Genomic DNA, 15,459 nt, shown 5'->3' with positions numbered 1-15,459 from the left:
TTTGTTGGAGACCTCGGACACTGATCTTGTGACTGCAGCCACATTAGTGGCGACAGTCGCATTGTTACCAGATAAGAGTTGGATTTTTCGTCTGTTTTTTTCGTAACAAGGACAAACCTTTTTTAGGTTTTAAAGTATTACTATTTCCGGATGTCTCTAAGGAGACAAGACGACGAAGGAAACAATTTTTGCTCCTTAAGCCTGAAATTCTGCACTTGGGGGGCACCTTTTTTTTTAAGATACCCCTGCAAGTGCATAATAAAGTTTAGGGACAAAAAATACAGTATGTATTTACAGAACCTGCTCATGTGTCGGCGCTTATAGCCTCAGTGAAAGTGGAAAAGCGCTAATTATAAGAATATAACTCTGCTTAGTAGAATTAGCATATCTTGTGATTTTTTTTTTTTCCTTTGTAATGTTTTTCTCCCATAGCTTTCCGAAATCTTGGATCCGAATTTATGGACTTGAGTATTGTTCTTTATTGAAAATGTGAGGAATTTTTTTTTTTTTCTTTCACCTTTTCTTTCCTTTTTTTTTTCTTGATATTAGGTTTGAGTATGTTATTGATAAACGGATACTTTCCTACACAAGATTTTTGCTTGTAAATAAATTTAATAATATGAATAAAAAAAAAAAATAAAAAAAATAATAATAATAAAAACAAAGAGCCCTGATGCAGACACTTGCCAAAACACAGCTGTATAAGGTCAGCAATAAAACGTACAACCAGAATGTGGTTCCAGTGACATTATCCCTCCTGGCCACCGCCAATTTTTGCTGTTTTTATTGCGGTCTCACCATAGTGACATTACAATCCAACCATACTGCCCATCCTACATGACTTTTTGCCATTTTTGGGACACAGACCGTAGATGACTGTCCAGCACTGGCCTTTCTTCCCAACTTTTGGAATAGCTGTCTAAACACCACTCCCGCCCATCATAACATATCAACAGCCATGAGATTGTTGTAAGTTGTTTTGATTTCATCCTCATTCCATATTGGGATCCTCTATGTTTATCTCATGCATTTTTGAAGTCTGTTGCCATTTTTATTTCCACCACCTCCTCCGGGAATCTACTCCAGGAATCCAACATCATTTCCATGAAAATGTATTTCCTGATATTACTACTATGTCTACCACCCTTCAACCTCAATTCGCGTCTTCTAGTCAACAGATCAGCATGTGCTCATGTCTTCAGACCAGGGAACCAACCAAGTCTCTCTCATTTGTTGTTGACCAATGGAAAGAGGACACAACCATCACACTTCCAAAAACTTATCTTTCCATTCAAATCTGCTATGGTGATCACCACATCTGACCACTTGAATTATATTTTACATATTGGCAAGAGTTAGCATTTGACAAAATAAGCAAGGCAAATCCTAAAATTATTCTCTATAAAAGTGTTTCTCAAGTCGGTCCTGGAGTACTCCCTTGCTATCGGGTTTTCAGGATATCCACAATGAATATGAATGAAAACGTTCATGCATATTCATTGCGGATATCCTGAAAAATGGAAACACTGCTCTACAGTAGAAGAGTCCTAATCATAGCACAAGGCTAAACAGTTAAACTTAATTCATAAAAGCACATTTTTTCTAGCGAAAAAGGTGCCTATACTCAAATGCCAGGGCATCCTTCAGGGGTGGGTTGATCACCGAAAGACCCACCCCACAATAGCCAGGCCCCCTGCAGTCACAGAATCTATGACAAGGCAGAATTTGTCTGTAGAGCCTGAGCTCTTTCATTAAAACATGAGGACCATGGGTCAATTTTAGCAGACAAAGGAAAAGGGGAACTGAGGAACTGAGTTCGATTCCCACTTCAGGCACAGGCAGCTCCTTGTGACTCTGGGCAAGTCACTTAACCCTCCATTGCCCCATGTAAGCCGCATTGAGCCTGCCATGAGTGGGAAAGCGCGGGGTACAAATGTAACTAAAATAAAATTTAAAAGGTGCCGGTACTCAGTACCCCCAAGTACCCACTCAAAAATAGCCCTGGCTCTTCCTGAAGAGTTTAAAGCTGTCTTAACTATTTGACAGAAAATGTTTGTGAAGATAATGTGCTCAGTTCACACCCATTCCAACCATTATATCCCCAAGGGAATATGTGGCAGAGTCATCGATGGAACCATCATCGCACATTAGGTGTTCCAAATCCCTCTCCAAGTATGTACATACTTTGTTCTTTTAAACAGCTCAATTATGCATCCGCTTACACAAACAACTGTTCTTCTACCATGCTTATGCAAATCACACAGCAGTTACTAGCCTGTCTTTATCTTACCACTCAGCAGTATATATGGAACAATGAGCACTACACCTCATTTACTGGTTCTCCACCTACGTGCTTATGTAGATATATTTATTCCCATAAATGACCCTTTCACTCTGAACCCACAAGAGTACCCACTTATATGCCCAACATATTCATGTTACACAGTTATACCATGCTTTTTTTTTTTTTAGTTACATTTGTACCCCGCGCTTTCCCACTCATGGCAGGCTCAATGCGGCTTACATGGGGCAATGGAGGGTTAAGTGACTTGCCCAGAGTCACAAGGAGCTGCCTGTGCCTGAAGTGGGAATCGAACTCAGTTCCTCAGTTCCCCAGGACCAGAGTCCACCACCCTAACCACTAGGCCACTCCTCCACTCCAGCTTAATTCCGGCAGCCTTCCGGAAATTACTAAAGACCAACCTGTTCAAAAAGACGAACCACAATGATCCTTCATAAATGACCTGACATCAATACTCTACCAGAACCAGACAAAATCGAACTCTCTATACCTGTTAGCTTCAATCAATTTGTCACTAATGAACATTAATGCATTACCCCCTTATCTCTCACGCCTGAAATGTACCGTTTATCTAACTTACTTTATATTTTAACATTTATGAACTTTAAATGTAATACTACTTTGTATTTCTCTTTCCAGAAATGGCAATCGCCATTACGGCATAATGTAAGCCACATTGAGCCTGCAAAAAGGTGGGAAAATGTTGGATACAAATGCAACAAATAAATACACAATATAAATGATATAAATAATATAACTGATTCAGGTACATATAGAGGTTTACTTCCCTTGGGGATAGCTCCCGTGATTTTGTGATCCTGTGAACACGCTCCTGAAATTCTCTCTCATCGTGCTATAACAAGCCAACCCCTTAACCCTGACTGGGTTTCGCTTCCGCTTCCTCAGAAGGGGACCTACAACCACACACACACACACACACACACACACACACATCTAGTTCTAAACCATGAGCCACATAAACCTAAATGTAGCACATTCCTATAATTATCAATACTATAAACATTCACAATTAAAGCTTTTTTAAGTACTTACAAAATACTCAAGTCCTCCTACGGACACAAGCCTGAGACGGGCTTCAGCAGGGCTACTCCATTCTCAGACGTGAAACGTGTACGATCACCAATGCGTACGCTTTAAATTGGCGGCGCGTGCCACAACTTGCTTTGCTATCCTCGTATGAGGAAAGGCTAAAGAGATTAGGGCTCTTCAGCTTGTAAAAAGAGACAGATGAGAGGAGATATGATTGAGCTCCACAAAATCCTGAATGGTGTAGAACGAGTGGAAGTAAATCGATTTTTTTACTTGTTCCAAAAGTACAAAGACTAGGGGACACTCAAGGAAGTTACATGGAAATACCTTTAAAACAAATAGAAGGAAATATTTTTTTACTCAATGAATAGTTAAGCTCTGGAACTCTTTGCCGGAGGATGTAGTAACAGCGGTTAGCATATCTGGGTTAAAAAAAAAAAAGGTTTGGACAAGTTCCTGGAGGAAAAGTCTATAGTCTGCTATTGAGACAGACATGGGGAACAGGGGCGTAGCCAGACAGCAGATTTTGGGTGGGCCTAGGCAAGAAGTGGGTGGGCACCAAATGTTCTGTCTCCCACCCCCACATCAAAAAAATGTCTCAGCTGGTGGGAAAATGCTTCTCTCCAGTTTCCACCTTGATAGTCTGCAGCAGGCATGCATTGAAAACTGAACATGCGAAGGTGCCAGTATTGTGGAGAGCAGCATTTTCATTACCATGTGCTACTGTTGGATGGGCCTGAGCCCTAAGTGGGTGGGCCCCGGCCCACCAGGCCCACCCGTGGCTGCGCCACAGATGGGGAAGCAAGTGCTTGCCCCAGGATTGGTGACATGGAATGTTGCTGCTAATTGGGTTTCTGCCAGGTACTTGTGACCTGGCTTGGTCACTGTTTGGAAAGCAGGATACTGGGCTAGATGGACAATTGGTCTTACTCAGTATGGCTACTCTTACGTTCCAGAAAGTCCCTACCTGACCTATCAGATTTGGCAGAAACAGCAAAGAACCGCTTGGAAACCGTCTCATGATTAGTGATCAGGGACAGGAGGAGCAGATTTCTGGGGTGCGGCACTGATCAGGGGCATAAGGGGGAAGACTGATAGCAGCACTTATGAGGGGATAGGCGAGGAGAAGGAGAACAGAGAACTGCAAGTGTTACACAAGGCTTTCATGCATGCATGCAAGCTGTGTGTATGAAAACCATGTGTACTTGGCATGCAAGGTGCTACAGGGTATTGGAGGAGATCAGGTTTGTACAAAAGTGGACATTTCATGGCACCAGTCCGAAATCTTTTTGGTGCGATCGGCCCCCCCAGCTACGATTCTGCTAGGCAGTGCCGGGGGTGGGCAGCTCACCGTCACTTTCAAAAGCAGAGTCTGATCCTCTCTCCCCTCTCCATCTGACTCTCCCACTGCTGCGCATCAAGGACCCTCCGAACCCTGCTGAACATCAAGGGCCATCCGAGCCTCCGAAAAATACCAACCAGTCTGCTCCGCCGACAGGTTACTCTCATGCAATGACAGCTCCTGACCACCCGTAAGAATTTCCACGCAAAAGGCAGGGGCTGCTTCTGTGCATCGTTCGGAAAATGGCCGTGCATCGCTGACAATGAACATTTGAAGACTAAACAGCTCATTTGCCTATGATTCTCGTTGTGTGCTGCTGCGAATGGTAAAAAGCTCGCTAAGCCCCTTTGTGCATGACTCACTAAAGACCGTGCTTGCTAAAACAGCTGGAGCCGGTGAAAAACGCACGGTGCTGGCCCAGTAAGTTTTGTGCGTAGGGCCTTGTATGACACGACCCATCCAACTATTTAATCTGATCCGGTATAAAACTCTGATCAACAGCAAACCACAGAAGCTTAGTTTTTTCAGCATTCCATTTTAAATGATATTGCACAGACCAATTTTGTCAATAGCAGACATTAGAAAGAGGAAGAAAAGGAGGAAGAAAAAGGAATCGGACCAGCAACTGGAACGGAAATGTCAAGAAACAAGCCTGGCAATAATTTCAGGTACATATGCAGGAATGCTGTTCTACAGAGAAACCTGTTTGGAGATTTGGCCAGAGAAGGTTTCCTCCCAACAGAGGGTAAACAAATCATCAACTTCTTAAAGCTACAGCACCACTAAAACGAGTTAATTAATACTTCTCTGCAGTTTATTACAGCTGCTCACAAAAATGCATCTGTAAATGTGATGGAATGCTGAAGGGGGGAGGGGAGGAATATTGCCTCTTAATGGTACAATTGTGAGCAATAATGGCCCAGGAATGTCTACTAGCATTGCAGCGGTATCTGTTGATAAGAGAGTCATCTTGAAATCAGCTGAAACATTTTTACAAGTATTAAGTCTCTGAAAAAGAAGCAAAAAAATAGCCCTTTTTGTCCCATACTCCTCTCTCCCCATTCCCCAGCTGCCCGGGAGCCACCACCTTGGCAGGTTGATTTTACTTTAATAGAATTCTTCAGGCATTTCTGATTTTGTTATATAATAGTAAGAATAAAGTCACTCCTCACTTGGATGCTGAAAAAGTTAGCAGAGGACAGTAGAAACTCAGGAGGTACAAAAGCAGAGTTAAAATGAGATCAACAAGGTATATGGTACTGTAGGGAACGTGGGAAAAAGGACAGACAGTCCAGTGCACAACAATGGAGAGGGTAACAGATCAAGGACTAGGGAGCCGATGCAGAAAGGGAAAGGGAAGGGAATTGGGGGACTTGATATACTGCCTTTCTGTGGTATTTTGCAACTACATTCAAAGCGGTTTACATACAGTGGGGGAAATAAGTATTTGATCCCTTGCTGATTTTGTAAGTGTGCCCACTGACAAAGACATGAGCAGCCCATAATTGAAGGGTAGGTTATTGGTAACAGTGAGAGATAGCACATCACAAATTAAATCCGGAAAATCACATTGTGGAAAGTATATGAATTTATTTGCATTCTGCAGAGGGAAATAAGTATTTGATCCCCCACCAACCAGTAAGAGATCTGGCCCCTACAGACCAGGTAGATGCTCCAAATCAACTCGTTACCTGCATGACAGACAGCTGTCGGCAATGGTCACCTGTATGAAAGACACCTGTCCACAGACTCAGTGAATCAGTCAGACTCTAACCTCTACAAAATGGCCAAGAGCAAGGAGCTGTCTAAGGATGTCAGGGACAAGATCATACACCTGCACAAGGCTGGAATGGGCTACAAAACCATCAGTAAGACGCTGGGCGAGAAGGAGACAACTGTTGGTGCCATAGTAAGAAAATGGAAGAAGTACAAAATGACTGTCAATCGACAAAGATCTGGGGCTCCACGCAAAATCTCACCTCGTGGGGTATCCTTGATCATGAGGAAGGTTAGAAATCAGCCTACAACTACAAGGGGGGAACTTGTCAATGATCTCAAGGCAGCTGGGACCACTGTCACCACGAAAACCATTGGTAACACATTACGACATAACGGATTGCAATCCTGCAGTGCCCGCAAGGTCCCCCTGCTCCGGAAGGCACATGTGACGGCCCGTCTGAAGTTTGCCAGTGAACACCTGGATGATGCCGAGAGTGATTGGGAGAAGGTGCTGTGGTCAGATGAGACAAAAATTGAGCTCTTTGGCATGAACTCAACTCGCCGTGTTTGGAGGAAGAGAAATGCTGCCTATGACCCAAAGAACACCGTCCCCACTGTCAAGCATGGAGGTGGAAATGTTATGTTTTGGGGGTGTTTCTCTGCTAAGGGCACAGGACTACTTCACCGCATCAATGGGAGAATGGATGGGGCCATGTACCGTACAATTCTGAGTGACAACCTCCTTCCCTCCGCCAGGGCCTTAAAAATGGGTCGTGGCTGGGTCTTCCAGCACGACAATGACCCAAAACATACAGCCAAGGCAACAAAGGAGTGGCTCAGGAAGAAGCACATTAGGGTCATGGAGTGGCCTAGCCAGTCACCAGACCTTAATCCCATTGAAAACTTATGGAGGGAGCTGAAGCTGCGAGTTGCCAAGCGACAGCCCAGAACTCTTAATGATTTAGAGATGATCTGCAAAGAGGAGTGGACCAAAATTCCTCCTGACATGTGTGCAAACCTCATCATCAACTACAGAAGACGTCTGACCGCTGTGCTTGCCAACAAGGGTTTTGCCACCAAGTATTAGGTCTTGTTTGCCAGAGGGATCAAATACTTATTTCCCTCTGCAGAATGCAAATAAATTCATATACTTTCCACAATGTGATTTTCCGGATTTAATTTGTGATGTGCTATCTCTCACTGTTACCAATAACCTACCCTTCAATTATGGGCTGCTCATGTCTTTGTCAGTGGGCACACTTACAAAATCAGCAAGGGATCAAATACTTATTTCCCCCACTGTATATTCAGGTACTTATTTTGTACCTGGGGCAATGGAGGGTTAAGTGACTTGCCCAGAGTCAGAAGGAGCTGCAGTGGGAATTTAACCCAGTTCCCCAGGATCAAAGTCCGCTGCACTAACCACTAGGCTACTCCTCCACTCCAGAAAGGGACCATGAGTCGAAATGTGTGGTTATCCTGGAATGTACGTGCAAGTTAATTCTCGTGTTCAACCCCTTTCAGTAGCCAGTAACTCGCATGGTACACATGGACGCATTACTGCATTAAAATGCACGGTAATGACGCCATTAAGTTCTGTATTTTTGCACACAACTATAAGCCCTACCCTAGTAGAAGCCACGGATTTTCTGCCTTCATGTAAATGTGCCTCTCCATAAACTGCACCTATGTAGTAGCCGCCGCTCGGGTGTGCACACATGCCATTCTGTGTCGAATGCTAAAGTGTGGGTGTTAAGGTGTAGATGGCTGCAAACTGTACGTTTTAAAAGCAGATAGTAAGCAATGAACACGTGTGCATGTCCACACAGCACTAAAAATGAAAACACACATACAGTGGTACCTCGGTTTTCGTCGATAATCCGTCCAAAAACAATCGGCAAAATCCAAAACCGACGCAAACCGAGGCAATTATTTCCATATGAATCACTGAGAGGGAGAACGCGTGGGTCGCCCTATGTTTTCGCAAAATTAGCAGTGAGGTCACGTGGGCACGCCGACGAAATCCGAGGCAAATTGTTCACTGAAAAAAATCGACGAAAACCGAAACAGACAATAACCGAAGTCAACGAAAACCAATGTATTACTGCATTTAGGCACAGAAGAACAGGTGCCCATGTGCGCTGACACTTCTGTTTTTGTCTGGGCATGCACACGAGAGCACGCTTACCGCAAAACCTATGTGCGCATGTGCCAGGTATTTTCCTCCCCCCTACTTTCAGTTTCACAGCAAAATTTAATCACACATATAAGTTTACGTATGAGTTTTGTGTTGCTGCTGTACTGTGATAAACTTCCCATTGCATTGTCCTCTGCTCATTATGTAATCAGGAATGTGTATAAAACACACCCTTGTATTAGCAACGACCCCTCTAGTCAAAATGTAAAAACGAGTATTAGCTGCAGCTTATATGCGTGAAAATATGGCATTCCTCTGCAATGCACAGAAAGAAAACATTGACCTTTAACGTGTGCACAATATAAGAAATGTTTTCCAGGTCTGAGGCGGCAGAAGGGTTGGTCGAAAGAATTTGGTGCCAGTTTTGGGGGTTTAAATACTGGTTTTGTCTCTTCCCCCCCCCCCCCCCCCCATGTTTTGTGTGCTTAAAATTAACATCCCATTAGCTTATTGCACCACACAATTTTAATTTTGTGGTAGAAACTGTGTGCTCAGCCACGAGCATGCAGCTCTACAGAATGGTTTCTTACATCGACCCCCAGGTTAGGAAACATGTAGCTGCTGGTGGGAAGGGTAGAGGGAGAGAGCAGAAGTAAAAGCAGTCCTAGTTACTGGGCAAGTCAGGCTATATATGTGGATGGAAAACACATATTTGTTCCTACCATCTTAGGGAAATGTTGTTTCATGTTTATTAAATGTAATTTTATAAATATTTTAAATTAAACTGCACTGATTTGACATTAAGCCATATTGTGCAGAGAGAGGAAGGGATGGGACCTGATATACTGCCTTTCCATGGTTACAATCAAAGCAGGTTTACATATTATATGTATTTAGATTTTGCTCACACCTTTTTCAGTAGTAGCTCATGGTGAGTTGCATTCAGGTACACTGGATATTTCTCTGTCCCGGGAGGGCTCACAATCTAAGTTTGTACCTGAGGCAATGGAGGATTAAGTGACTTGCCCAAGATCACAAGCAGCAGCAGTGGGATTTGAACTGGCCACCTCTGGATTGCAAGACTGGTGCTCTAAGCACTAGGCCACGCCTCTACTCTGAAGAGGCACTAATGCTGTACCTGGGGAAATGAAAGGCTAAGTGACTTGCCAGAGACATAAGAAGCTGCAGCGGGAATCAAACCTGATTCCCTTGTTTCTCAGGCCACTGCATTAACAATTAGATTACATACTATATAGAAATATATGTTCTAGAAGATTAGCGGCACCAGTGCTGTCGTTAGGACACCGAGGGGCCTATTTACTACGCTGCACTAGCTATTAAGGGGTCCTTTTTACTAAGCACTAGTGCATGCTTACTGCAGCTAAATATGTCTGTGGGGTACGCTCAGGTGTCACACGGTAATTTTGGGGATCGGCGCAACTACTACGCTACTTGCACGAAAAAAAATAAAAACAAATTTTGTGCTGGGCTGGATCTGGAGAGTAGGCGTGCTCTGAAGCAATCGGTTAGCGTAGCTACATTGCCGCACACTAACTGATTAGTGTGTGGTTAGCGCATGAGCCCTTACCGCCTACAAAATAGGTGGAAGTAGGAGCTCGTACGCTAATGGCCATGCGCTAATGGGAAAATTTGTATGTGGCCATTAATACAGAAAATAGAAAAATCAGCCATTTTACCCCTGTGGTAAAAATGGCCTCAGCGTGTGGGAATGATTGACGTAAGGACGTGCTAAAGGCCACTTTTTACCGTAGTTTGGTAAAAGGGCCCCAAAGTGACTTAACATGGCAGATGACATGGAGTGGAGGAGTGGCCTAGTGGTTAGAGCACTGGTCTTGCAATCCAGAGGTGGCCAGTTCAAATCCCACTGCTGCTTCTTGTGATCTTGGGCAAGTCACTTAACCCTACATTGCCTCAGGTACAAACTTAGATTGTGAGCCCTCCTGGGACAGAGAAATATCCAGAGTACCTGAATGTAACTCACCTTGAGCTACTACTGAAAAAGGTGTGAGCAAAATCTAAATAAATATTTGAGATTCTACATGGAATGTTGCTGTTGCTACTATTGGAGATTCTGGAATGTTGCTACTAGTTGAGATTCTACATGGAATGAATGTTGCTATTCCACTAGCAACATTCTATGTAGAAGGCTGCGCAGGCTTCTGTTTCTGTGAGTCTGCCGTCCTGCACGTCAGACTCGCAGAAGCCTGCGCGGCCACATTGGTGATCTGCAAGGGCTGACTTTTACATGGAGTGTTGTTAGTGGAGGAGTAGCCTAGTGGTTAGAACACCGCTCTTGCAATCCACAGGTGGTCGCTTCAAATCCCACTACTGCTCCTTGTGATCTTGGGCAAGTCACTTAACCCTCCATTGCCTCAGGTACAAACTTAGATTGTGAGCCCTCCTGGGACAGAGAAATATCCAGTGTACCTGAATGTAACTCACCTTGAGCTACTACTGAAAAAGGTGTGAGCAAAATCTAAAATATAAAAATAAAACATTAACAGAGAGAACAGGACAGAGAATGGATGGGGACAAAGCCTTACAGGTTGTTACCACATGTGTTAATGTGGCAGATAATACAACATAGTTAATACCACCTGCATAGGTGTAGCTAACCACATCACCTTATCTGCAATTATCACACGTTAAACTTTCTCTGTTACTTCAATAGGAAATGGCTGGCAACTCAGATAATGCTGAGGTTTGGTGGCTTCTGTGCATTAATTTCAGCAATTAACATGTGGTAACTGCAAACCAGTACCACACTTTAGTATACAAAAGGCCTAAGAATCATGACAACCAACATAGCAGGATTCCGAACTGTTCTGAGAAGCAAAAGAGGCCGGTCCCACCGCAGGTGATCAAAGTCAGAGACAACAAAACTCCAGTATGGTATAAGGCGACTTTATTGGCAAAATAATTCTCAGACACAAGAGGGTAGTATGAGTAAAGCCACCAGCCCCACCTCCCACCACCGACTCTGGCACAGACCGTATAAGTCTGCCCAGCACTATGCCCGCCTCCCACCTACCAGCCCCGCCTCCCACCACCGACTCTGGCACAGACCGTATAAGTCTGCCCAGCACTATGCCCGCCTCCCACCTACCAGCCCCGCCTCCCACCACCGACTCTGGCACAGACCGTATAAGTCTGCCCAGCACTATGCCCGCCTCCCACCTACCAGCCCCGCCTCCCACCACCGACTCTGGCACAGACCGTATAAGTCTGCCCAGCATTATGCCCGCCTCCCACCTACCAGCCCCGCCTCCCACCACCGACTCTGGCACAGACCGTATAAGTCTGCCCACCACCATCCCCCCCTCCCACCACCAGCTCTGCCACCCAATCTCAGCTAAGCTTCTTGACATTTTATTGTAAACAGATCCTGAGCTCCAGGTATAGACGGTATATACGTATTCTGTTATTGTTGTTGGGGAGAAAGCACCAAGCGGACAGAACCTTCTATGTTATATTTCAGCTTAATCCACGTGTCGATTCTTCTGTTACGTTTAAGGTGGAAAAGTAATACGAATTTCCAGGGAATAACGGAGATTAAGGCAGGGGTGTCTAAACCATGGCCCTCGCCAGGTCAGGTTTCCAAGACTTGCACTATGGATATGCAGGTCATCTATTTGCATACAATGGAGGCAGTGCATGCAAATAAATCTCACGTGTATTCATCGGGAAAATCCTGGAAACCCCCCCCCCCCCCCGACTGGATTCCGGCCACTGAGGGCCAAGGTTGAACACCCCTGGATGAATGAGTTGATATGCAAAGTGATTTAAGCAGGAAGGAGAGGCCTGGCCAGTTAAATTGCTTGGACGGAACTATCCCTCTGATACTCCGTTACACTTAATCTGGATATTTTGTTGATGATCCGGGGTGCAGTTGGCACTTATGCGGTTAACTATTTATTTATTTATTGCACTTGTATTTTCCCACCTATTTGCAATGTAGCTTACAAAGACCTGATATGGCGTCGCCATGCCAGGGTAAAGAATACAATTGGTGTTACAAAGAAGTCAAGGATAACAAGAGGAATTGGTCAGGTAGTTATAGAAAGATACAATCTGATAAAAGTGGATGGATGTTGTGGTCTAGTTAGTTATGGGTTTTCGTGGTAGGCCTTGTTAAAGAGGTAGGTTTTCAGAGATTTGCGGAAGTTACTTACTTCAGCACTTACGGGTCCTTTTGCTAAGGAACGTAAGGTACCTATGCGAGTCCAACGTGCATCAATTTGGAACTACCGCCCGGCTACTGTGAGCCCCAGGCGGTAATTCCATTTTTTTACGCTCGTCCAACATGCGTGGCAGAAAATACTTTTTATTGTCTAGCGCATGGCGCTAACCAGGTGGTAATCAGCAGTGTATGTGCACTGACAATTACCACCTGGTTAATGCCCGAGACCTTACCGGTAAGTTAATGGGTGGCGATAAGGTCTCAGGCCCAAAATGGATGTGCGCCAATTTTTATTTCGCCGCACGTCCATTTTCAGCCCCCCAAAAAAGAGGCCTTTTTTGAAGGTGCGCTGAAAAATGGACTTGCATGCGTCCAATAACACGCGTCTACACCAGCGCAGGCCATTTTTCAGCGCACCTTATTAAAAGAACCCCTTAACTGCCTAAATTAACCAGACAAATCAGACCACATAAGACGCAGTCCTATCTTTATCCAGTGTCACTAAGGGCACTGAATATTGTGCTTAACTAGATAAGAGATAGCCAGCCACATAAACCTTGATAGGGCTCCAGCATTCAATATCCAGGTATAATTCTAGCACTGGCCAGAAAAACATTGACCACCGGCAGCTGAATATTTACTCCCCCTTTGATACTGATAGATAAGTTTTATCGGTAACGTGCTCCCTAAAGAACAGTAAAATAGCCATAAGTTTAAATAAACTAGCACCAGTTTGCAGGGCAAGGGTTCATTTTTTTGATCTCTAAATCACATGCCCTAGAAGTACTGTTTAATAATAACACCAATGAAGATTTGATACAATGGTTACTGTGCCCAGGGACACATTGAACTTTCTTGAAATGTAAACAGATTTACATTTATGGTCCATAAAAGGGTGGCTTTTATAATACTTGGTATTCTTCATACACTTCAGGAACCAGGTTAGGACTCATGACATTAAGGCATCTCATGTTAGTATCAGAGCACCAGTACACGATTAAAGGGGCTCTGCTCACGTATAGGACCTCCACACATTCAAAGAGGGAGAAAGCGGAGGTGAGCTGACACCTGTCTAACTGTATTACCATGCAGTCTGATGAAAATTAGTAGGAGTGTGCAAATTACCATACAAAAATATTATTTCCTGAAATAAGCATAATAACTTGCTTTTGAAGAGTTAATCTTTTACAAAGGAGGGATTACTCTTTGTTTGAAAAACAGAGAACGCAGTCATCCAAACGACACCTTCTTGAAAGGTGCAAACGTTCTGTTTACATTACAATCATTCAGGAACAGTGTAACATAGTAACATAGTAAATGACGGCAGATAAAGACCCGTACGGTCCATCCAGTCTGCCCAACAAGATAAACTCATATTCATTTTCAGTACTCTGACTGGGGGAAACGGCAGATGTTCTGTCATTTGTGCTACCTCTCCGGAAGTTATTTTAACTTTTAGGTACCAATTAGGTCTGCTCTCAACAAACAACCACAGTATGCAAAAAAATACAGGAGGAAGAGGTCAAGTGTCCAAAAACGGGTGGGAAAAAAAGCAGGGAGAATTCATCAACATTGATTTGCTCTCTCTCTCTCTCTCTCAGAAATTGTAATTATTCATTAAGATCATTTAAAAACAAAAAACGAATAACCAGATCCCTTAGATCCAGGAAGGAATACAACTTTAGTTACCCACAAAGTTTTCTAATAACACACACACTTGAATCCAACAAAGTACTTACATTGGGGAACAGAAATTTCTGGATTTCAGATCATTCTGCACCACCCAGTTAAACTCTGGAACTTCTAAAGCAAATTTAAACTTCAAACTAAAGTGACAGCGTCCCTCAGTTTTGTCTGGCTGCGCACTGCACTTTTCCCCAAGCGATCGGTTCAAAGGGAGCCGCCCGGACCCGGCGGGATCCCCCCAGCTTTTACTCACCCAGGCCGGCAGCTGCTGGACTTGCAGCCCCCTGCTGATGGCTCCCACCTCGTCTTCCAAAAGCTCGTAGGCGGCGGCCAGGCGCGACTGCTTCCAGTTCTTGTTCTTCTTCCACCACATCCACAGGAAGAGCCCGATCAGCACCCAGCTGACGCTGAAGCCCAGGTAGCCGACCAGGTAGACGGGGATCAGGCAGAGAGACGCCCGGACCAGGTAGGAGAGCACCTCCAGCGTGAGCTGGTTCAGGGCTACCGTGTGCTCCTTCTCCCCGGGGGACTCCCCCGGCTCTTGCTTGGCTTTCGGGGCTGTTTCCATGCTCCTCTTGGCGATGCTCCTGCTGCTGGCTCACACTAAAGGGCAGCCGCTCTCGCTGCCGGCGTTTTATCCCTCATGGTGGCGCCGCAATTGCTCTGAGTCTTGGCGCTGGTATGTGGCTTCCTTTCCTTCCTTCCTGCTCCAGCCCTGGGAGCCCAGGTGAGAGCGTCCCGCCCCCGCCCCGCCCCTTACTGTATTGTACTGTACGGCACTGCACCTGCGCACTGGGAGGCGCCCCTGAAGCTCAGCAGCACGAGGGCGGCGCGCGCCTGGCCCAGTCTTCGGCGAGTCCCTCCAAAGAAGCGCGGTCTGGAGTGGGGGAAGCACACCTGTAAGATACTTCATATACAGCTGCAGGGAGACACCGTGTTTAACACACCAGTGTAATACTTTCATATCCAGCCCAGGGGGCGGGTCATCCTCCTCTTGCTGAATCTATAGCAAAGCTACAAAT

The 15,459-nt window shown here is 44.8% G+C and overlaps 1 protein-coding gene across 1 annotated transcript in view; it reads right to left on the bottom strand.

Moving 5' to 3' along the window:
• LOC115474542 (extended synaptotagmin-3-like) overlaps positions 1–15,230 on the bottom strand; it is a 161,736-nt gene extending 146,506 nt beyond the window's left edge. The window contains exon 1 of the mRNA XM_030210044.1: positions 14,691–15,230. Coding sequence (XP_030065904.1) covers positions 14,691–15,005 — 315 coding nt within the window. The 5' untranslated portion in view covers positions 15,006–15,230. The remainder of the gene's footprint in view (positions 1–14,690) is intronic.
• Between the last annotated feature and the right edge of the window lie 229 nt (positions 15,231–15,459).

Source organism: Microcaecilia unicolor, chromosome 7 (assembly GCF_901765095.1).
Source record: "Microcaecilia unicolor chromosome 7, aMicUni1.1, whole genome shotgun sequence".
NCBI lineage: Eukaryota > Metazoa > Chordata > Amphibia > Gymnophiona > Siphonopidae > Microcaecilia > Microcaecilia unicolor.
This window is presented reverse-complemented; position numbering and strand designations above follow the sequence as displayed.